The 23,188-nt window shown below is 45.3% G+C and overlaps 1 protein-coding gene across 1 annotated transcript in view; it reads right to left on the reverse strand.

Moving 5' to 3' along the window:
• The window catches only part of th (tyrosine hydroxylase), a 76,570-nt gene extending 55,027 nt beyond the window's left edge, over nt 1-21,543 (reverse strand). The window contains exons 1-3 of the mRNA XM_086007655.1: nt 21,445-21,543; nt 15,647-15,864; nt 6,288-6,462 (exon numbers count right to left, since the gene is read on the reverse strand). Coding sequence (XP_085863781.1) covers nt 6,288-6,462; nt 15,647-15,864; nt 21,445-21,535 — 484 coding nt within the window. The 5' untranslated portion in view covers nt 21,536-21,543. The remainder of the gene's footprint in view (nt 1-6,287; nt 6,463-15,646; nt 15,865-21,444) is intronic.
• Nucleotides 21,544-23,188: the final 1,645 nt, after the last annotated feature.

Below are 23,188 nucleotides of genomic sequence, written 5' to 3' on the forward strand. Positions count from 1 at the left end.
TCCCTCCTCCTCTCCTCTCCTCTCCTCTCCCTCCCCCTCTCCTCTCCCTCCCCCTCTCCTCTCCCTCCCCCCTTCTCCTCTCCCTCCCCCCTCTCCTCTCCCCCCCTCCCCCCTCTCCTCTCCCTCCCTCCCCCCTCTCCTCTCCCTCCCTCCCCCCCTTCTCTCCCTCCCCCCCTCTCCTCTCCCTCCCCCCCTCTCCTCTCGCTCCCCCTCTCCTCTCCCTCCCCCTGTCTCTCCCTGATTTCCTCTCTGTCCCTCCCTCCCCCTCTCTGTCTGCCTTTCCTGAGCGCCCGGCCATGGTGAGCCGAAGCCGCCGTGTGCGGATCAGCGGCTTTGGGCCGGCCGGTGCGCGGCCTAGCGCGTGAGGCCCGGCCAGACTCACCTTAGCTGAGGTCGCGCTCCGGGCCACCGCCGATGTTGACGCGCGCGCTGACTCCCACCCCGCCAGCCTTTACTAAGATGGCGGTGATGGCTACGCTTGGCTCAGTCCCGCACCGCCAGCCTTTATCAAGATGGCGGCGATCGCGGGTTGGGCCCAGCGGGACGGGCGGTTCCTAGCGTGGCTGGCGAGGAGAGGCCAAGGCTTCAAGGCCTGCAGGTGGGGTAACCCTCTAAGGTTGCGGCACCCGGCGGAGGCAGCGAGTCAAGAGGGAAAAAAAGGGTGAAAGGTAGGAAAATTAACCAGCTTAGAAAAAATATTTACAAATTAATTGTTTTTGAAAAAAAGTAAATTTCCCCTCCACACACACAGAAAGTGGGAAAAATAAACGCACAGAAAGTGGGAAAAATAAATCAAGAATTAGGAATCAAGATGGCGGCCACTCACCTCAGCTCAGAAGGATTAGGCCCGCCCACACACACAATGAAATGCCCCTCATGACGCACCGATTGGTCAACCATCAGGTTAATCCCCTGTATGATTGATCAACCATCACGTCACTCAACGCTAATGAGCAGAATGTTGCCGTTTTTTGAACCTTTTTTGTATGCTGTCCGAACAATTTTTGTCTGACCAAAAAGTAAATATGCCTATTAGACTCCCCTAATGATAAGCTTTCTTTTGATATAACATATGTGTAGGTACGCTCTATAACTTTTGATTGTATAGCCGGACAGACGGACAGACAGACAAACAGACAGACAGACAGAGAGACAAACTCTTTTATATATATATATATATAGATATTATGTATATACAGAACCTACTGTGTTCAGCCTGAATGCTGCTTAAAGGTTAAAAAAATCCAAACAAATTAAATAAACTGTTTATATGGCAGAAAGCATAAGCAATGCCTCGCAGTGTGTCAGCTTGGCTCAGTTGGTAGCACTCTCATCTCTGAGTCAGAAGGATGTGGTTTCAAGCCCTACTCCAGGATTTGAGCACATAAACTATGCTGACACTTTAGTGCAGCACTGAGGGAATGCTACACTGTCAGTAGATGGAGTGCTGATATGCCTGTCTCGGGTGGGAAATTAAAGATCCCACGGCACTATTTGAGAAAGAATGGGGAGCTCTCCTGGTCATCTGGACAACAATCTTTCCTCAACTAACAGCAAAAACAGATTAACTTGGAATTCATCTGACTGCTATTTGTGGGTCATTGAGGTGTGTAAAATGGCTGTCACATGCACCAACCATAACAACATTGACAACACTTCAATTCATTGCATGTGAAGCGCCCTGGACTATTCTTGAGAGACATGATAAAGCCCATAGGTCGGAATCTTACCTTCCAGGCCAAGTTCAAGGCGGGACTGCTGGTTTTCGGGTTCCAGTCCCACCCCCAGTGACATCTGACGAACGGACACTATTTTTCCCTGATTGGCCTTGTTAAGCCCACCCTGCGGGCTCGCCGGCCAATTAAGGGAAAGCCGTTGTCACATGACATCAGTTGATAATGCTTCATCTGCCGGTTTTCTTAAAGGCATATGCACCACACTTGTTTGACAGATGATTTGACAGTGTTTGACAGCATTGAGGTGCTGTCAAACACTGACAATCACTGTCCAAAGGTGAGCCCTTGCACCCTGGCTCTCCAAGTACTCTCTCCTTAGAATAAAACAGATGGCAGCTGAGGCTGAGATTGCAGAAGCCATCTGTCACTTCTCCTGATGAGATGAGGCTACACAAACACAGCACAGCTTGTCACCTGCAGAAACATCTAACCACATTAAAAATTACTTTCACAACATTTCCTTACCTCTGATACTAACCAGTGTCTCATTGCATCCTTCACACCACTTCTGCAGCTGTCATCCAAACACCAACCTAACAACAGACCCACAGCATGCCTCACTTACCCCGGTGGGGTTCCCTGACGTTGGGAAGCCCACAGCAGCAGTCAAAAAATTGGAAAAAGCCTCTTAACTGCCTGTTAACTACCTGTGAACAGGCAGTTAAGTGGCTATAATCCTCTTCCCGCCGCTAGCAGTCGTCCCAGCGCAAATCAGGGACCCGACTCCCGGGTAGATTGGTTGGAGGCGGGTTGGGAGCGGATTTGGGACCCGCTCACATTTTTCGGGATTTTCCCAGCAATCCCGCCTCCTGACCCGCCTCCTCAGGGCTGGTAAAATCCAGCCGTATGGGCTAGAAATTGGGTACCTTATCGACTCCCCTTAGTGCATCCGGGGGCGCTAACGGGTCGCAAACAACTTTTTGCCTTGGAAATGGTGCCGCTAACGACACCCGCTAAAGTCAATGGGAGTTTAGCAGTGGCGGTAACCGGTAGCACCCCGCTCCACCGCACAAGTGATGACGACATCATCACCATGTGCAGTGCCCTGTTTTCGCCCCACCTGTAAAATTGGCCCGCGCTCCCTGAATCTGCAGCGGGCAATGACAGGGGGTGGGAACGGAGTAGCAGGAGGCTCGCGGGGCACTAAGTAAAGGGGAGGTGGCGGGCAGGGTAAAAAAAAAAAAATCGGCCGACTTACTTGTCGTGGCCCGTTGCGTCTTTGAACGCGGGGTCTGTGCCGCGATCTGGCAACCCAGCACTCCTCTTGTATGCTGGGCTGCTGGCACGGCACCCCACTCCTCGTTGGTCCAGGTAGGTCCCCACAGAGTTGTGGGCTTGGGCCCTCCCCTAAAGTTAGTGCCCTAAAATGGTCAATACTGAATTTTTACATTTTTTTTTTATTCGCTTATAGGATCTGGGTATCGCTGGCAAGGCCAGCATTTATTGCCCATCCCTAGTTGCCCTTGAGAAGGTGGTGGTGAGCTGCCTTCTTGAACCACTGCATTCCATGTGGTGAAGGTACTTCCACAGTGCTGTTCGGGAGTTCCAGGATTTTGACCCAGCGACGATGAAGGATTGGCGATATACTTCAAAGTCAGGATGGTGTGTGACTTGGAGGGGAACTTCGAGGTGGTGGTGTTTCCATGCGCCTGCTGCCCGTGTCCCTCTAGGCGGAAGAGGTCGCGGGTTTGGGAGGTACTGCCAAAGAAGCCTTGGCGAGTTGCTGCAGTGCATCTTGTAGATGGTACACACTGCAGCCAAGGTATGCCGGTGGTGGAGGGAGTGAATGTTTAAGGTAGTGGATGGGGTGCTAATCAAGCGGGCTGCTTTGTCCTAGATTGTGTCGAGCTTCTTGAATGTTGTTGGAGCTGCACTCTTTCAGGCAAGTGGAGAGTATTCCATCATACTCCTTACTTGTGCCTTGTAGATGGTGGAAAGTCTTTGGGGAGTCAAGAGGTGAGACACTCGCTGCAGAATACCTAGCATCTGACCTGCTCTTGTTGCCACAGTATTTATGTGGCTGGTCCAGTTAAGTTTCTGGTTAATATATCAATCTATATCAATGCAATTTCTTTAAAGACATAATTTAGCTTTATAGTTCTCATCCTCCCAGTTTATGACCAGGCCATCGGAACCTTTTAATTCAATTGCTGCCTGTATCTTGCTAACAGCCACAATGACCTACTGTCTTATTTAAGCACCATATTCAAAAAAAGTTCAGTAATACTACTACAAAAGCAAAATACTGTGGATGCTGGAAATCTGAAATAAAAACAGAAAATGCTGGAGATACTCAGAAGGTCAGGCAGCATCTGTGGAGAATGAAACAGAGTTAACGTTTCAGGTCGATGATCTTTCGGAAGGTTATTGACCTGAAACGTTAACTCTGTTTCTCTCTCCAGAGATGCTGCCTGGCCTGCTGAGTACGTCCAGCATTTTCTGTTTTTATTTCAGTAATATGACTGCCTGGGTTTTTTTTAACCCTCCAATTTTCTTTCTGATTTTCTCCTCGTGTCACTCCTCTCCAGGAGGCGGTGATTCAAGTTGGGAAGTAGTTCCACAGGTGCATGGTTTGGATTTTTTAAACAGAAACGGGAGTTCCACCAATGGTCTGGTTAGTAAAATACAGTACCTGATCTGGTAGGACTTGGTGCCCTATTTGACACTGAAATGACCTTTCAACCACATATCCATCACCAAAACCACCTACTTCCACCTCCATAACATCGCCTGTCTCCAATCCTGCTTCAGCTCATCTGCTGCTGGAACCCTCATCTATGCCTTTGTTACCTCTAGACTTGACTATTCCAACACACTCCTGGCCAGCTTCCCATTTTCCACTCTACATAAGCTTAAGCTCATCCAAAGCTCTGCTGCCCGTATCCTAACTCGCACCAGGTCCCGTTCACACATCACCCCCTGTGCTTGTCGACCTACATTGGCTCCCGGTCCAGCAATGTCTCGATTTTAAAATTCTCCTCCTTGTTTTCAAATACCTCCATGGCCCATGGCCTCGCCCCTACCTACCTCTGTGATCTGCTCCAACTCTACAAAAATCCGATATATCTGAGCGCCTCCAATTCTGACCTCTTGCACAGCCCCGATTTTAATCGCTCCACCGTTGGAAGCCGTGCCTTCAGCTGCTTAGGCCCTAAGCTCTGGAATTTCATCCCTAAAACATCTTTAGGTCTCTCTCCTCCTTTAAGACATTCCTTAAAACCCATCTCTGTGACCAGGTCACCTGTCCTAATATATCCTTATATATGGATCAGTGTCAAATTTTGATGGATAACTCTCCTGTGAAGCACCTTGGGACATTTTACTACATAAAAGGTGCTATATAAATGCATATTGTTGTTGTTGGTACTTCGTCCTGCAGATCATGAAGGTCAGGGTTAATCCCTGGTCTCTGCTAAGTTATCTGATCTCAGTTGGTACAGAAGTCAAGGTGTTTCAGCAACCTTGAGCTACGAAGGGTAAAACATATCATCCAGGATTCCTGCTTGGGATTGATGTCCAGTTTCCACCCCCACCCCCCGCCCCCCAATATCCTGCTGGATTTTAGTTGGCTCAGTTGTGATACCAACACTCATTGTTAAGGCTCACAATACCCAGTTGGGTAAGTGTCTGGGGACAGTCAGTAACCATGGAACTGTATCCCAGCATGAAATAATTCCTTCAGCAGAGGAGAGGAGAAAATTGTGGAGGATGCGGGAAAAAATGAATGAAAATTCGAAAAGAAATGGGCTCTGTGTAGAGCGTGACTGGGAAATGATTGATGATACTCCTAAAGATTAAGGGCTAGAAAATTGACTCCTTTGCGCTTGCGTTTAGCGCCTCTGGGGGGCACTAATGGGGCACAAAGGGCTTATCGCCCCGGGGGAGGGTGAAAAAAGTGCCTTCCGAGATATTCAACGGGGTGTTGCTGAGACACTACCCGTTAGCGCCGTGCCCCTGCCAGTAGCGCCCCGGGCTATTGCGCCACCAGCAATGACGTCAACGTCATACGTCACAACACCTTAGCATCCTGCCACCTTCCCTTACCACCCCGTGGCAGAAATTCGGCTGCGCCCTGCGAGGCTGCTGCAGACGGTGTCAGCACCAGCTTCACGAATCACGAGCCAGGCCGACCTCCGCTCGCGGGGGCAGTATTTAAAGGGGGGGTGCGGCCGTGACCCTTGCCACCATTTTTTTTGGCTGCCGTGGTGGGCCGTGGCGTGGTCCTGGCCGCCATCGCGCAGCCCGCCACCACATCTCGGTGCCAGGCTGCGGCCGCGGCACCATGCCACCCTAGTGGCCTAGAATGGGCCATCGGAGGCCCTGCAGAGTGAGCAATGGCCCTTCCCTTTAGCTGCCGATCGCACCCTGACATCGCCTCGGTTACCGCCCCACCAGGAAGTGGAGTGCCCGAGATTGTGCTCCACTTCCTGTGCAGGGCGGTAAGCCGAATTTAGCGACCGTGGCGGTACTTCCGCCCAAAAAGTGTTGCGGTTGTACGGTCTAAGAGGAAACGCACAATGGTTAGATAGAGTGAAAGATCATTATTCTTACATTTCTCTTCTTTTGTTGTTTTTACATCTTCAGCAACTCTTTTCAAAGAACTGACCAAGGTGCTGATATCCGAGCTGTTTGTTTCACAACGGATGAAGAATTCTAATACCTCCAGGTTATCTTTAGATTTCCTGGCTGGCCTTGTTTCAATGTGGTGTATCTTAGCTTCAAAAGTCTATATAACAGAATGAGAAAAAAAAAATCATATTTAAACAAACAGAACATGACTCCATGTTATTACATTATAAAATCCAGAATAAGAAAGGGTAATTTTGCACAGAGAACCCAATCCAGCTAGATCCCATGTAAGATTATTGTATTTTAGACCCCTCTCTCACACTACTCGTTGATCTCCCACTGTAGGTAACATTGAGTTCCTTTCCAGAACTCGGCTGTAAATAAGCAATGATAATATTTCTATCGCTCCCTCCACTCAACATATGTCACTCCAACTGCCTCTTAAAGGACCTCCAAATGGACCCTGATTCAACTGCATTCTCTGGGACCTTGTTCAACATATCCAATAGCAAGGAAATATTTTTTTCTAAGCTCTAACCTTGCCTGAAGTTTGTGCGATTTGTATTCATGTCCTCTAGTCCTAATTCATTTCCCTAGATAAGTAGTTTGTCTACTCCGCCCTGAAACCTTTCAATAGTTTGAAGACCTGTATCATATGTTCTCCATCTTTTCTCCAGTCACTTAAGCCTTTCTTCATAAATTGATCCCTTAAAACTGGAATCATCCTGGTCACTCTACTCTGAACATTTCTAATAGATTTATATATTTTCTGAGGTAGGGTGAGCAAAACTTTACAGAATACTCCATACTTGGTCTCACCAATGGCAAAGTCAAGAGTGGTCTTAACACTAACAGATGTGTCAAGGTACATTTTTGTGAAAATATGCAAATTTTTTCTCTGTTGTCTCACATACAGCTTTAGAAAAAATCACATTTTTTACAACTAGTGACTCTCCCGTGATGTTGCTCATGATCAAATAATATGCTATATTCTAAATACAGGAGTGTTATACAATGTAATGTACAATGTATTATTCTGTTACTAAAGTGTGTGTCCCTTTTCGGCTACAAAGTCTAATTGCTGTTAAGGTTTTATTCAATGGTCAATTACTATTCAGACTGGAGATCAGAACCCTGGCTTTACTTGTGGGAAGACCTGCAGAAATTGTAGCTCTGTTATTTCTGTTCCTGGAGTGTTTTTTTTCCTGTACTTCAAAATGACAGCCTTTGTTTATTTTTAAAATGTGACGCAGGAATTTACATTAGACAATGTGTGATATCTGAAGTGTGATAGGCAGGAAGTACACGCATATGTAAAATTTTCATAGGTGCATATTCCTATCTCAGGACGTTGTGTGCGTCTGAGGTTGTGTGGCTGCAATGAAGTACTTTGAAGTGCATAGCAAGATCCCACAAACAACAATGCGATAATGACCAGATAATCTTTTCAGTGATGTTGGTTGAGGGATAGATATTGGCTAGGACACCAGGGAGAACTCCTCTGCTCTTCTTCGAATCATAGTATCTTTTACGTTCACCTGAGAGAGCAGACAAGGCCTCAGTTTAACATCTCATCTGAAAGTCAGCTAGATCTTGTGCTTAAGTCTCTGGAGTGGGACTTGACCTCACAATCTTCTGACTCAGAGGCGAGAGTGCTACTTCTGACAACTGTAATTTGTTGCAAGAAATTGAATGTGACATCGCAAGTGCGGCACCAGAAGTGTGACATGACAGACCAAATATGAGCTAGGTGTAACGTTTTGATAAATGGATGGATGGATGGAGACTGACCACGTTTTTGGAGCTTCTTTAAAAGTGATTTAAAAAAAAACTTCTGATATAGCACAGCATTGTGGTGAATACTATATACTGACAGGGAAAGCATTATAGACACAAGCCAGTAATCTCAGTGAGAGGTCTGGGAGACATCAGAAAGCACTGGAGCAAAGTTTTAAAGGTTTAGAACCAGTGTCTGAATCCTGAGATGAGATTACAGCTTTTAAAGCACTCCATGATATGTATATTTTTTTCCTTACAATGTATACACGCTGAAGTTGTAGGGGTGGCTCCACTCAGGGTGTGAATCAGTACTGCTTTTGCTAACAGCCACTTTCAGGATAGACACTGATAACCAGTCCATGTAGTCATGGCGACATCAATGCCAGAGAATTACCATTGTCATAGTGCTCAGTATAAAGGTTTCGCCATCTCTAGTATTCTCCCTCCCCAATCGAAGGAACTACGGGTGTACAAGTGCTGGCCAGCTGCTGGTATCTTACCAACATGGTTGCTATTCATGTGCAGGCTATTTGATCCCAAGAAGCATTGCGGCTGAGCCCATGCTGTCCTCACCCGCCATCCACCCACATGCACTTTCCAGCAGGAGTCACTCAATCATATTCAAGAGTTGGGCTTTTCCTCTCCCCTAGGGCTGCTGAGGCCAATTGTGGAGTCCTAGCTGCTGCCCTGGCTGAGATTAGCCTGTGCAGAAAATATCGTGGATCATTCTGGCCTCTGTGGCTTAATACTGCATTATCTGGTGCATTTAAGCAATGTATCATAAACCAGCAAAATCATCTGAATCACTGAAGTGTATTACAGTTTCGTAAAGGACTCCCTGACACCATTTATTCTGAGTATATAATACTGTATATTGTGTGCTAATAATACATAACCCAATAAATGATATTTGAAAAGCTTGCACTGCTTTAGCACTTAAGGTCAAGCATCATAATCAGTTTTAAGACCCTTTCTTTTAAGTTACATTGTCTCCACATAATTACCTTGCTCAGTTCCTGCTCCATACACCTAAGAAATGATCATTTGATTTTTTTAAAATTATTTAAAGTATCACATAGAAAACAAGAATTTGGGACTGAGCAGAAGCCGATCATTTCAATCTCAGGATTCTGCTGCTGTTGGTACTGAGGCTGAATTGTTGCTAGATTAGACTGCGAAGATCAAGTAGTTCTATGTGTAGTTGAAAGCTTTTGGTTGAAGTGTAGTCTTCAACTCATTCCCAGGAGTCTGAGATTTTATACTTTATTCTTAAACACTTTAACAAATATTCTAAAGCTACACCACTGTAACGTGGGTTAACATGCTTTATTCTAGATGCTGACTAATCCACTTCATGTGCTTTTCCAGTATTCACAGTGTTTCTTTTTATTGCAGTTGTAAAGATGGTTTGGCAGCTCCTTCACTATCTTTAATGCTTGTGAATGGTTACTTTATTTTACAAACATATATACAGGGCAGGAGTGTTCCCCTGTTGGCTTTGGACAGTTTGAAATTCAGACCACTCTCTCCTCTTCTTTTTGCCAAGTTCTCTCCTTGACTCCTATTCCTAAAGCTTCCTGAGGATATGGCTCCTTTGGCACTAATAATATTGTAGTACCTTATCCAAATGGCCATTCTTCATATACGGGCCTAGACAATGAGGCCTAGATTTTCCAACACCCCCCTGCTGATTTTTTGGTGGATCTGGGACAAGAATGGGCAGATATTTGTTCGGGTACATGTCCTGCCACGTCTCTGCCTTTGTGCACATCTCACCCCCTCCCCACCCCACCCCACTGATGGCACAGAAAGTGCCCACCCATATGTGGGCAAGTGTATGTTAAATAAATGCAAATGAGGGCCATTTGAACACAAGACATAAAGGTTGCCTATTAGGCCAAGCCATCCAGCATTCTGAGGTCAGCAGAGGGGCTGAAGAACTTTTTTGGGGAGCCAGAGCCTGTGCAAGCACTCTCAGTGTGCTGCCCTGCACAGATCAAAAAGGAACCAGCAATTTAAAAAAAAGAATGGCCCAGAAATTCGGGTCCCCACAGGGGAGTACGCGCTGGGTACTCACCCGTAGGCCCAACGAAAGTGCCGGTTTCGTGCATGCACTGTGCCTGCGTGGGAAACCGGAACTTCCGCTCCCTTAAAGGAAGGGGTTCACAGGTCGAATGCGTGCGACAGAGAGGCAGTGCGTTCGCCTGGAACTTCCGTTTTTTTTGCAGCTTTCTCCGGGAGGGTAAGTCTCCAGGAGCTATGCTTTTAAAAAGCAGGCGCAAGGCCTGCTTTTAACAAGGTAAGTGGTGAATTAAGTAAAATTAAAACATTTTTTCCACAGGTTTATTATTTTTAAATACTTTAAAGAAAGGTAAGTTTATTTTTAGCCCCGTTAAAAACTGTAATTCATTTTTTTCAAAAATTTAAATTATTGTTTAAAATAGTTATTTTATGTAATTTATAGTTATTTTAAAAGTGTGATGTTTTTAAAAAATTTATTTGAAGTTTTAGTTATGTTTTGGGGCTGATTTGTATTTATAGTTTTGACAGGTCTTCCTGTCAAATTTATGAATGGGCATTCTCTGCTACCATTGGCTCTCCATGGCCCACGTGATCCCAGGGGACGCTTCGAACTAACTGCGCCCCTGGGATACGCAAGCACTGCGCGCCGGCAGTTGGAGGAGGCTCAGGATCAGAATCCCACGCGGGCCCACAGCACAACGGCCGGCACACTAGGTAAGTGCAGGTCGGAGGTTTGCACCCGCAGGAAGCCTCTGACCCAAATTTCTGGTCCAAATTGGCTTGTAACCTCCACTGTGACAGTCCCCTGAGGCTTGGTGCTCCAAATATCCCCCATCAATTTTCAGTGCAACTCCCTGGTGGATTCTGGAGAGCCCACCTTGATAGTGTTACTAGCCTCCGAGGTCAGTAGTTCAGCTGGGGTCAAGGACGCATCGCCATGGTGAGCGGAAGATTCGCCCCATCAAAGATGCACCTCAATCAAAGGGGACCAGATAACCCCTGACCTGAATGCCAACGGGTTATTCGGCAATATGGGGACAACACGACCAAACCCAAATCTGTTGTTCACTCTCCAGCAGGAGTTACTGGAGATCAAGCAGGAGTGTAAGCCATCTCTGATTTTTCTCCTCCCTAGTCCAGAGGCCGATTGCAGTACCCCTATTGCCACCTTAATAGAGATCAGCCAACTGAGCACGGACAGGTAATCAGGGAAGAATATACTAAAACGAGTGACTTCAATTCCTTGAATACCCTCAATTCATCTCCAACATCAGGAAAAATAAGTTGTTAATTCACATTATCGACATAATCAACATAAATGTGATGCTATATCTGAATTCAATTTCTGCATGTTTGTTATTCAGCCTGCTACCCTTGTTAAAGCTTCTTGTTCAATCAATTTCGATGGAAAAAAAACTTGCCATTGAATATTAAATTACCTTCTGTGTGACTACAATAATGTAGGGCTGGTTCCTGGCGAAAGCCCCAGAGGCAGTTCTTTAGCATACAAATACTATTATACCTGAATCTGTTTTAACAATTTATTTGTTTTGCCAGAAGGGGCCTTGAAATGAATGCTGCTATCTCACATATCACTCATGTGGGACTGCAGATCTCTGACCCTTTCTTAAGGTAATTACTCCAATTTGAAACTGTGCATTAGTGTCAGTGGCTCTGCACACAGGTCCGACTTTGTTGCAACTTTTATTTTCCTGGAAATGCATCCTACACGCTCTTCCTCCTCCCTGCATCCTCACTCTGTCTAAATGAGGACTCACTGTAGCAACTCCTGCTTTAATCAATTCTGTCCCAGGACCTCTACACTGTGGGACTCCTCGCTTCCCTCAATCTACCCTCCCCCCTACAATCCTTTGTAGACATTGAAAGCCCAGCTTGGCACTCTTGATTCACTTCTTCTACTCCTTACAACCTTGGCCATGTCCTGCAGTACGACCTTTCACTTTCGGGTTCTCAATCCCAAAATGCTGCACCGCTGCAAACTCTTACATAGGAAACTCTGGCTGGGAAATCCCTCCTGTGGTTCTTCCAATCGGCCATCGTAATTTCAGCAGAAGGCCTCATTTACGTGTCGAAGTTACGGCGGCAGATCGGGACGACCCCCACCCCCCATCCCGAGGAAATCATGGCACTTATTATTCTTTCTAGTGACAGCACCATTTCCACTATAATTAGGAAAGAAACGCCAACCTCTCCTGAAGACAATGGGGGTAATTTTGACTTTCAATGATAGTGTAAAATGGGTGCTATCAATTCAGGCGCCTGTTATATACCTCTCCCGATTTTCATTTCCATGGTGGCTGTCCAATACTGCTCATTTTACACTATCGTTCAATGTTAAAATGACCCCCAATGACTGTTGTTGAGGTACACTTCTATTGTCACTGAATATGCTCCTGTACTTCATTCAAGTGACTACTATTCATGTTTGATCCTAAATAGTGAGTGTTGGTCGGTTCTTCTGTTGACAGGGGCACCTCAGCACAGCCTCACCCGATGGTCACACACATGTTCTTCCAGCAGAAGTCACTGCATAGGGACCAGGAGCTGGAACTCTGGATGATGTTTCCCTCCTCAGTCCCAGAGTTACTGAGGCTAATTGTAGTCCCTTGAAAGCTGTCCCAGCTGAAATCAGCCAACCCAGCACAGACTGGGAAAATCATGCACTGACGCTCTTTTCTGCTGTGCTCTGGAGTAATATGCCCACAATTTCCACCCAGCAAATTGCTGTACTTGACCCTGATGTCAGGGTAAATGCTAGTGGTTTAGTTAGAAGCTAAGATAATGAGGATCATTCTCCACACACCACCCAGTCACCTAAAGATGGTGTTAACAAATGGTCAATAGCCAGAGAATTGAGTATGTCTTGGGGGAGAATTAAAAGAGAAGGGGAAAAAATAAATATCAATTCAAAAATAAGGATATTGCCTCCTCACAAAGATTGGAGGTGGTCCCACTCTAGTCCCTGACTGAGACTGGGACCTTCAGCAAGTATCCGTTGGGGGCCAAACTAGAGGGAGTTGAGGCTGCTACAAGACCCTCTCCCTTCACAGAGTCAGCGCAGGACTACTCCTGGAGCCTACCACCACCTTCCGTATGGCAACCCATGGAAGTGGCAGTAACACAGAGGGATATCTGCTAGGGGTGTGTGCCCCATGCCCCTTACCATCAGTTACATGCAGCAGATGAGGAAAACGGGGCAAGCGGTGGTCCCTATGGGGGTAGGGGGAGGGAAATGCAGGTTGAGCAGTGAGGTGGTGGTCATTCTCATTGCCTGCATTTTCCTTCAGTCTCCCTGCATCCAAAATTGTGGAGCAGTATCACGGCCAGCATCTCTTACGAACTGTCTTTCACTGCCTGACGCACCATTTTTCTGTAGCCCAGGTGTAATAATGAACCCCGATCACTGTAACGGGCCGGATTTTCCGACCCCCATGGGTGCGTACAAGGTGTATACACACCCATAGGGGCCGTGCAAGTGCCGGATTTAGGCATGCGAAGCGCATGCGCTAAAACCCGGCACCTGTGATCGGTCAAGAATCCTCTTGACAGATCACACGCATGCCCGGGAAAAGGGTCTCCGCGGGCAGGGAGTTCCGCTTTCTGTATGACTTCCACCTGCTGAAAACCTTTAAATATCTACGCCTGGTAAAAACAGGCGTAAAGTCTGGTTTTACCAGCATGAGAGTACTGTACTGGAATTATACTGCACTGGGTACCGTACTGGAGTTATACTGCACTGGGTACCATACTAGAGTTATACTGCACTGGGTACCGTACTAGTGTTATACTGCACTGGGTACTGTACTGGAGTTATACTGCACTGGGTACCATACTAGAGTTACACTGCACTGGGTACCGTACTAGTGTTATACTGCACTGGGTACTGTACTGGAGTTATACTGCACTGGGCACCATACTAGAGTTATACTGCATTGGGTACTGTACTGGAGTTATACTGCACTGGGTACCATACTGGAGTTATACTGCACTGGGTACTGTACTGGAGCTATACTGCACTGGGTACCGTACTGGAGTTATACTGCACTGGGTACTGTACTGGAGTTATACTGCACTGGGTACCATACTAGAGTTATACTGCACTGGGTACTGTACTGGAGTTATACTGCACTGGGTACTGTACTGGAGTTATACTGCACTGGGTACCATACTGGAGTTATACTGCACTGGGTACTGTACTGGGGTTATACTGCACTGGGTACCATACTAGAGTTATACTGCACTGGGTACCGTACTGGAGTTATACTGCACTGGGTACCGTACTGGAGTTATACTGCACTGGGTACCATACTAGAGTTATACTGCACTGGGTGCCGTACTGGAGTTATACTGCACTGGGTAACGTACTGGGGTTATACTGCACTGGGTAACGTACTGGAATTATACTGCACTGGGTAACATACTAGAGTTATATGCACTGGGTACCGTACTGGAGTTATACTGCACTGGGTACTGTACTGGAGTTATACTGCACTAGGTGCCGTACTGGAGTTATACTGCATTGGGTACCGTACTAGTGTTATACTGCACTGGGTACCGTACTGGAGTTATACTGCACTGGCTACCATACTAGAGTTATGCTGCACTGGGTACTGTACTGGAGTTATACTGCACTAGGTGCCAAGTTCAAGTGAGATGTCCTCCTGGAGGAACCCTTACACTGCTGCATTCATGAGTCACAGAAGTTATACTCTGGCAGTGTAGGGTTATGCTGCAGGTAACTGCTGGATTAGGTTACACTTACAGTAGATACACTTTTGAGTTCATGTCTGTTTTCAAGTGGATATTAATGCAAAAACGGCAGAAGTCAGGTCTAACTGGGTCAACTGGAGTCCAAGAGTGGAAAGGCTAACTCTAAACCAGCCTGAGTTAACACCGGGTGGAAGCACATGTTAAAGTGCCCATTTGGGACTCTTTACAAACAGACTTTTCAGTGTTTTTAATGTTACTAGAAAGTGGGCACTCTTATCTGCACTTTCTTTATATCGATTAATAACAGCAGTTATTAGAAATGTGATGAACAAACAAGCACAAGTTCAAACAAATTCCACTCAATCACTACAAGCCCACCAGAATACAGGTCCCAGCAAACTCCCTCAGTCACAGCTCCCTTGTGAATTCAAAGACTTTCCTGCTCTGCCCAAGCCTGGCTCTGCCTGAAGTCACACCACCCGGGCACTAATGTGCAGTTCTCCTTCGTCACTGACCTCAGTGCGGCCAACAGCCATCAGTGTAACTCCAGTATGTGAGCCCTGCCTTTCACTGAGGGACCTGAGAGTGATAGCTACTGCAGCCGGTATAGGTATCAAAGCTGTAATATACGTTTCAGCTTTCAACCTCATTTTCTAAGTAATTGTTTAAGAGTTTGAAAGACCGTGATCGTTCACTTGGTCTCAGATTCACTCGGGCTCCAGCCTGGGTATTTTAAACACTTGCATCGTATCTTATATATCGACAGTATTTTTTGTTCATTGCACACGATGGTTAATATGGGACATTACCTCGAACACTTTGAGGGTACGGGAGAGCGAAGAACTCTTGGTGCAGCGGAGTGTGAAGAATAAGTTAACCATGGCCCTGCCGTCCTCTTCTTCAAATACCAGCTGGTCCCCAGAATCCGCCGACTCTGCGGCGGCGGCGGCAGCGGCGGCTTCTCGCTCCTTCCGAGCATCTTCAATCAGGGACTGTCTGCGCCCGATGAAATGGGGGGACTGACACCAGCAAACAGAGAACATGAAACAGGGTCAGAATGAAGCCAGCAAGGTCCTACAATACAGGGGCAAGAGCAGAGTTCAGTCCAAAGCAGAAAATAAAATGAATCAGAGAGATGCGCAGGATTAGAAGGATCAGATTGAGATAGGGATAGACAGGAATAAGAGACAGAGGATCGGAGAAAGAGAAAAACCAAAGGGAGAATCCAAAGAGAAAGAGAGGGAATCAGAGGGAAAGAGGAATCAGAAAGAGGACCAAAGAGAAGAATGAAAAGTGAGAACAAAAAAGAGAGGTCAAGGCAGAGAAAAATAAAAGAGAGAGAGAAAAGATTCACAGAGAGAAAAATCAAAGAGGATTAGAGATATGATAAAAGTATCAGAGAAAGAGAGTCTGAGAGAAAGAATCAGCGAAAGAATCAGAAGAAATCATGGAATCAGCTTCAATTAGCCAGATAAGTCAAACAGAGAGAGGATGGGGAGGGAGATCCCTAAGAAAATGGAATCAAGGAGTGATAGGATCAGAGAGTGAGAGGATCAAAGAGAAGAGAAATCTGAGCAAAAGGTATAAAGAGAGAGAGAGAATCAGCTGAATCAGAAAGAAAGGACTTAAACAGAAAGGATCAGAGGGAGTATCAGAGACTGGTTCAGGTGGAGAGAAGCATTAGAGAGGATTGATGCAGAGATGAGGCAGAGAGAGAAGACTGTAGAAAAAGGATCAGATAGAAAGAATGGAATCAAAGAGAAATAAACGAACAAAGTGAGGGAGAGGAAACAGAGAGTATTGGAAATTGGAATGAGAGAAGAAAAATCTAAGCGAGAAGAGGTGTATTATTTTCTAACAACCCTTTATGTAAAAACAGTTCTGCTAACCATTTCCTTTGTTCTTTTGGTGATGATTTTAAATCTATGCCCTCCTGAACCCAATCATCAGCCAGTGGAAATAAATTGCCCTACTGGATTTATCAAAACCCTTCATGAACACCTCCAGCAGTTCAGACAGAGGATCAGAGAGAGAGGGGAAATTAAAGAGAGTTGAAAATGAGGGAGAGGAATCAGAGCGATAGAGAGAGAAAATCAAAGAAAGAAAGAATTGTGGAGAGAACATAAGCGGAATCAGAAACTGGGATAGAAATCAGAGAAGAACTGGAGAAAGAAGATCAGAAAGATAGAATCAGGGTGAGAGGGGATCGATGGATAGGTGCAAAAGATCAGAAAGAGAGGAATAAAAAGATCAGTGAAAGAGAGAGGGATGGATCCCAGAATGAGACATCAGAGAAAAGGGTGTAAAAGAGTGGAATTAGAGGAATCAGAGATGAGACTCCAAGAAATAGGAATAGGGTGAGAGGATGATCAGAGGAAGAAAGAGGAATCGGAGAAGGAAAGGATCAAAAGTGAGAGAGTGGTATCAGAGATAGGAATTAATAGTCAGACTAACAGAGAGTGAAAAGAAAGTGAACACAGGGAAATTAGAATCAGAGAAGAACAGAGAGAGATGAATCAAAGAGACAGGGTCAGAAAGAGAGAGAGAATAAACAGGAGCAGATCATAAAATGAGGACAGAGAGAGCGAGGGGGTCAAAGAGACTAGTCTCAAAACAAGAAGAACAAAGAATTGAGAGAGGACCAGAGAGAGAAAGGATCATAGAGAACAAATCAAAGTGAGAAAGAATCAGAGAGAGAGAGAGAATTAATCATAGAGGATCAACAACAGTAAAATCAGAGAGAGTATCAGAGAAAGGATTGGAAAGAAAGAGAGGTCAATGGAAGAAAGGAATCCGACAGAGAGAATCAGAGGGAGAGAATTAGAAAAATAATTGGAGAGAAAAACCATAGCGAGAGAAGGGAATCAAAAATGGGGAGCAGCAGAATGGAGAATCAGATATCCCAGAACGAGGAAACAAACATGATGGTTGAGAGAGAGTAGTACCACACTGACAGTGAGATAAATCCAAGAAAAATCAGAAAGAAAAGATCAGTGAAAGGGGAATTTGAAATAACGGATCAGAGAATACAAGTTTCAAAAAGAGAGGAATCAGCGAGGGATTCAGACAGTAATGACAGACTGGAATCAAACAAAGGATCAGAAAGACAGAGGGGGAATCTGAGATCGAATTAATAGACAAATCAAGAGGATCAAAGAGAGAAGAATATGAACATACATATGAACATACGAAATAGGAGCAGGAGTAGGCCACTCGGCCCCTCAAGTCTGCTCCGCCATTCAATAAGATCATGGCTGATCTGATTACTCTGCATTCCCGCCCAACCCCGATAACCTTTCACCCCTTACTTATCAAGAATCTATCCACCTCTGCCTTAAAAATATTCCACCACCCTCTGAGGAAGAGAGTTCTAAAGACTCACGACCCTCTGTGAGAAAAAAATTCTCCTCATCTCTGTCTTAAATGGGCGGCCCCTTATTTTTAAACAGTGACCCCCTAGGTCTAGTTTCTCCCACAAGAGGAAACATCCTCTCCACATCCAACCTGTCAAGGCCCCTCAGCATTTTAAATGTTTCAATCAAGTCACCTCTTACTCTTCTAAACTCCAGTGGATACAAGCCTAGCCTGTCCAACCTTTCCTCAGAGAGAAAATAGAGAAAGGAATCAAAGAGATGGACAGAGAGGAATCATAGAGAGAGGAGACAGAGGATCAGAGATGGAAAAAATTTACATTTATATAGCACCTTTCACATCTTCAGGCCATCTAAAGTGCTCCACAGTCAACACACAGCAGTAATGCAACAAATAACCAGAGAACACAGAAAGAAAAAACTGCAGATGGTGGAAATCTGAAATAAAAACAGAAAATGCTGGAGATACTCAGCAGGTCAGGCAGCATCTGTGAAGGGAGAAACAGAGTTAACGTTTCAGGTTGATGACTTTTCGTCAGAACTCCAGAGAATCTTTTTTTAGTGATGTGGTTGAGGGTTAAATGTTGGCAAGGACACCTCCCCTGTTCTTCAAAATAGTTCCATGGGACCTTTTATATTCACCGGATGGCCCAATGCCATCAGATTAACATCGCAGCTAAAAGGTGGCACTTCCCACAATGCAGCACTAAGGTGTGCTCAAGTCTCTGGAGAGGCTTAAACCTTTAACCTTCTAACTCAGAGTGTGAGTGCGACCAGTGAGCCAAGATTGACACCTGAAAGGATTAGAGAGATGAATCAAAGAGGAGAGGGAGAAAATGGCACTAACCAGAGAGTAAGAGTAATGGAAGAGAGGAAACAAAGAAAGAGAGGATGAGAAAATAAGAGGATCAGAGACAAAGGATCAGAAAGAGACAGAAGCAAGATAGAGAGGAATAAAGAAGAAATTATGTCTGAGACCAATCAAGGAGAGACAGGGTCAAAGATGACCAGGAGGAGACCAGAGAGAGAGAGGAATCAGACAGATAGGAGTCAAAGAGCGAGTAGTCAAAGGCAGACAGGAATCAAAAAGAGACAACAGAAAGAAAAAAGATAGAGGAATTAAAGAAAAAAAGCGATGGATCAGAGGATAGGGGTCAGAAAGTCAATTAGACAGAGAGAGAAATCAAAGAAAGAGAGGATCAGAGAGAGGGATTCCCGAGTAAGAAAGAGAGAAGTGGGGAAAACACTCTACCCCGGAGACAGAGAGATCACACAGACACGTCCACACACACATACATTCAGTGAGAGGATCCGTGAAAGACAGAAAAAGATCATTGTGTGAGACAGAGCAGAGAGAGACTGAGATGAAGAGTTGAAGGAACAGACAGAAGGACGGATCAGATAGATTGACCGACCGAAAACTGTTTCTCTAAAGATGCTGCCGAACCCGCTGAGTGTTTCCAGCATTTTCTGCTTTTATTTCAGATTGATGGTGGTGTTGCACTAACTGATAACAGGCACGTAAAGGAAACGAAACATATATTGGACAAAGAGAAACGGAGAGATCGGCGATAATTTATAGACAGGGAAGGGGAGATGGATAGCATTATATTTCCTTTCGGATTTATGGCTGAAAATGAAATCATGGAATCATTTTTATACAAAATCGAATAAGGTGTAACACCGGCGTAACGTTCTCCCCGTAACCTGGGATGTGGGAGTAGGATTAAGAACCTGCAGAGACCCTCCTGTGTTAATGCACAGACTAACAGTACATTCAGTCAGTACCGAGCAGTGCACCCTGCAGCTGCCCAGAAACTACACACAGCAGTCAGTGGATGGTCCTGTTCAGTAGCACATCGTGAAAAGTGACCAGAAAGGGGTCCGTTTGAAGAAAGCCTGTAAGTTTTGTTGGCCTTTACTTTCTATTTCTTCAGAAACTTTTATTTTAAATGTTAAACTTTACGCTATCCATCTCTTTTTTGGAATCTATCTCAAGGGTTTGACTTGAATTGGACGTTATGCCAGCAGACAGCCCGAATTCTTCAGATTCGGGAGTTTCGATGAAGTGGGTAACTCAGGGACATGGGGAGGGGGAATCGTTTGCAATCAGTCGCCCCAAGAGGGGAAGGGGGTCGTATCTCCTGGAGCAAAGACACCCCACACGGTTACTCACAGAGAGTAACGATCATCTCCCAAACCTTTGTGAAGATACAAAAGAATAACCTCAAAGAGAAAATGTAGCTTCTCGTTGGCTCAGTAACTGGACTAACTGCTTGTGACGATGGAACATTTTATTCCAAGGTACCTCCAGACCTCTGTAACTTGAAATAAACTCCCTGTAGGAAAACACTGAGTTAGACTCTAAAAGTTCTAATCCCAGGTGAGCTCAGCATTACATCGAGAGGGCCATGGAGTCATCCTGATTAAAACCCAATCTCATGCCCCCAATTCATATTATTGTTATAGATTTAATAATTCGGATATAAGCACAATATCTTGTTGTAAATGTTATTTCCCTCTGTGGGTTTTTACGGAATTGTTCTGGCTGTGTGTATATATGCATTATAAACAGAATATCACAACAGCATCAAATACATAGGAAGCAACGTAAGGCTCTATCTTTGAATAGATCCTTTCCTATCATTCACTTGAAGTGCTACCCCGTTCTCTTCGAGCTTCCGTGTGATTCTATCGACCGCGCCGCTGTTGGGCAGCGCAGTGTCCATCTGGCATTGAGTTAAATAAACTCCAGGTAAACCAGTCCACTCTCTTACCCTTCACCAGTCCCGATTATGGGCGCGGCGTCTCGGCTTGGCGATTTCTACCCAGTGAAAATACAATTCCAATTTTAAACAAAAGGAATTGCGTGTAAGGGGTTCCTGTCAATTCAAGATGAGATTCTCTTGAATTATAATTTAACACCAACAGCTGCTATACATGCTTTACTTTTTTCAGTTGAAAATGATGAAATTTCTGTGTTTTTAAACCCATGAAAGAAATCGGCAGGATGCCGAATTCTCGGGAATCTGTTTTTATTATTGGCTATATATAACTAAAATGTATGTATCTATACCTTGCGGACAAAAATCTTTCAACTCTGCAAATCGAGTGAGTGCATGCACTAGGAGAGAGGTACGGATACAGCCGGTGCGCACAGACTGACCCCAGCATGAGAGAATGAATGCACACAATCGTTATTTCTACAGAGAGCCAGTCAATCTAAGAGTAGAATTGGAATCTCACCGCCTCGGCTTGTTTGGAATCCAGCTCCGAAATTGCTCTGCGGAACCCCTTGGCCGACGAGGAACTCGACGTGGGCATCATTGAGCGTTCGTGCAAGTTCGCCAACTTGTGACCGAGCCTTCGTCCCCTCCGCTTCTATTTATAAGGAAGCTGCATCTTCTTCCTTACGTCAACTGCTCTCATTTACTTATCTGACACCCCATCGCGTCCATTTATTGGATTTCCTGAATGTCGAGCAAACAGCAAATCTGTCCCCATCCCCCCATCTCCCTTCAAAAAAAACCTAATCAAAGAGTTCTTTAAAAAGTTTCCCCCCTCCCCTCAATGCGAATTACAAAGAATTTACAGCATAGAAACAGGCCATTCGGTCCAACTGGTATATGCCGGTCTTTATACTCCACACCAGTCCCTCCACAACCTCTCTTCACCTAAACCTATCAGCATATCCTTCTACTCCTTTCTCCCTCATGTGTCATTCCTTATATAATCATAGAACTATAGACTGATACAGCACAGAAGGAGGCCATTCGGCCCAGAGCCTGTAAAAGGTTTTCCTTCAAGTATTGATCCAATTCTCTTTGGAAAGTTACTATTGAATTTGCTTCCATCGCCCTTTCAGGCAGTGCATTCCAGATCATAACAACTCTCTGCGTAAAAAAAGTTTCCTCCGGTTCTTTAGCCAATCACCTTCAATCCGTGTCCTCTGGCTACCGACCCTTCTGCCACTGGAAACAGCTTCTACTTAGTTACTCCATCAAAACCATTCATTATTTTGAACAACTCTATCTAATCTCCTCTTAACCTTCTCTGCTCAAAGGAGAACAACCCCAGCTTCTCAAGTCTCTTTCTTGTAATGCAGTCCTATATGAAGCGAGATTCCCCCACGAAGTCAGGCTCTCCACACCACTCGGGTAGACCTTTGAATAGACCCTTTCCCATCTTTTCACTTGAGGTGCTACGTGCAGACGGCGGGATGGTGGCGGGGTGGGGGGTGTGTGGGGGTGGATGTTTTCAGGTTAGTTGTCCGCTCTTGGAGAAGCAGAGGAAGCGATAAAGCCGGAGCTATAAATGCGAGTTGCCCAGGAGACCAGACGCGTCTAATTTCATTACCTCCGACAATTTCGCTTCTGGGCGATACAGAGAAAGACATGTTCCATCCTGTGTGCAGGTCAAGTCAAATGATAGTCGGCATTTGCTGCATCTGTTGAGTGTCCACTTCACTCCGAGCTTTCACTCAACGGTTCCAAGGACTTTTGGGACATCTGGCTGACAGAATTATATTAAAACCGAAAGAAGCATAAACACGATTCGGGGCTGTGTAACCTTGCGGAGTAAAGAACCAATCGTTTGAAACGGGTAGATTCTCCGAAGCGTCTCTTCTACCGATCAGAACTTTAAACTAATTGCAGTCAAACTTTGCAGTGTATGGGAAGCCCCAATATTAACACACTCCGGGACACCCTGTTCTCACTCGAGAAAGGCGTTCATAGGACTTATCATTGCAGAAACCCCTTTTTTGTTTGCAATACAACAACAGAAATGATAAAAACTGAAAAATAGAGACGTGTATGTGACAGACGGAAAGAACCCCGATGACCCGGGAGAGCCCAGCGAAAACCTACACGTTTAAACAATCCGAGATCCTGGTTCGAGGTAAAGCTTAGAAGCCTGTTTTTTTTATTCCGAGAGGCAGACACAGCGTGTCAAGGGTTAACTAACACTTTCAATTGTAAT

Source organism: Somniosus microcephalus, chromosome 15, assembly GCF_052327205.1.
Source record: "Somniosus microcephalus isolate GS21.2 chromosome 15, FLI_Smic_1.0, whole genome shotgun sequence".
NCBI lineage: Eukaryota > Metazoa > Chordata > Chondrichthyes > Squaliformes > Somniosidae > Somniosus > Somniosus microcephalus.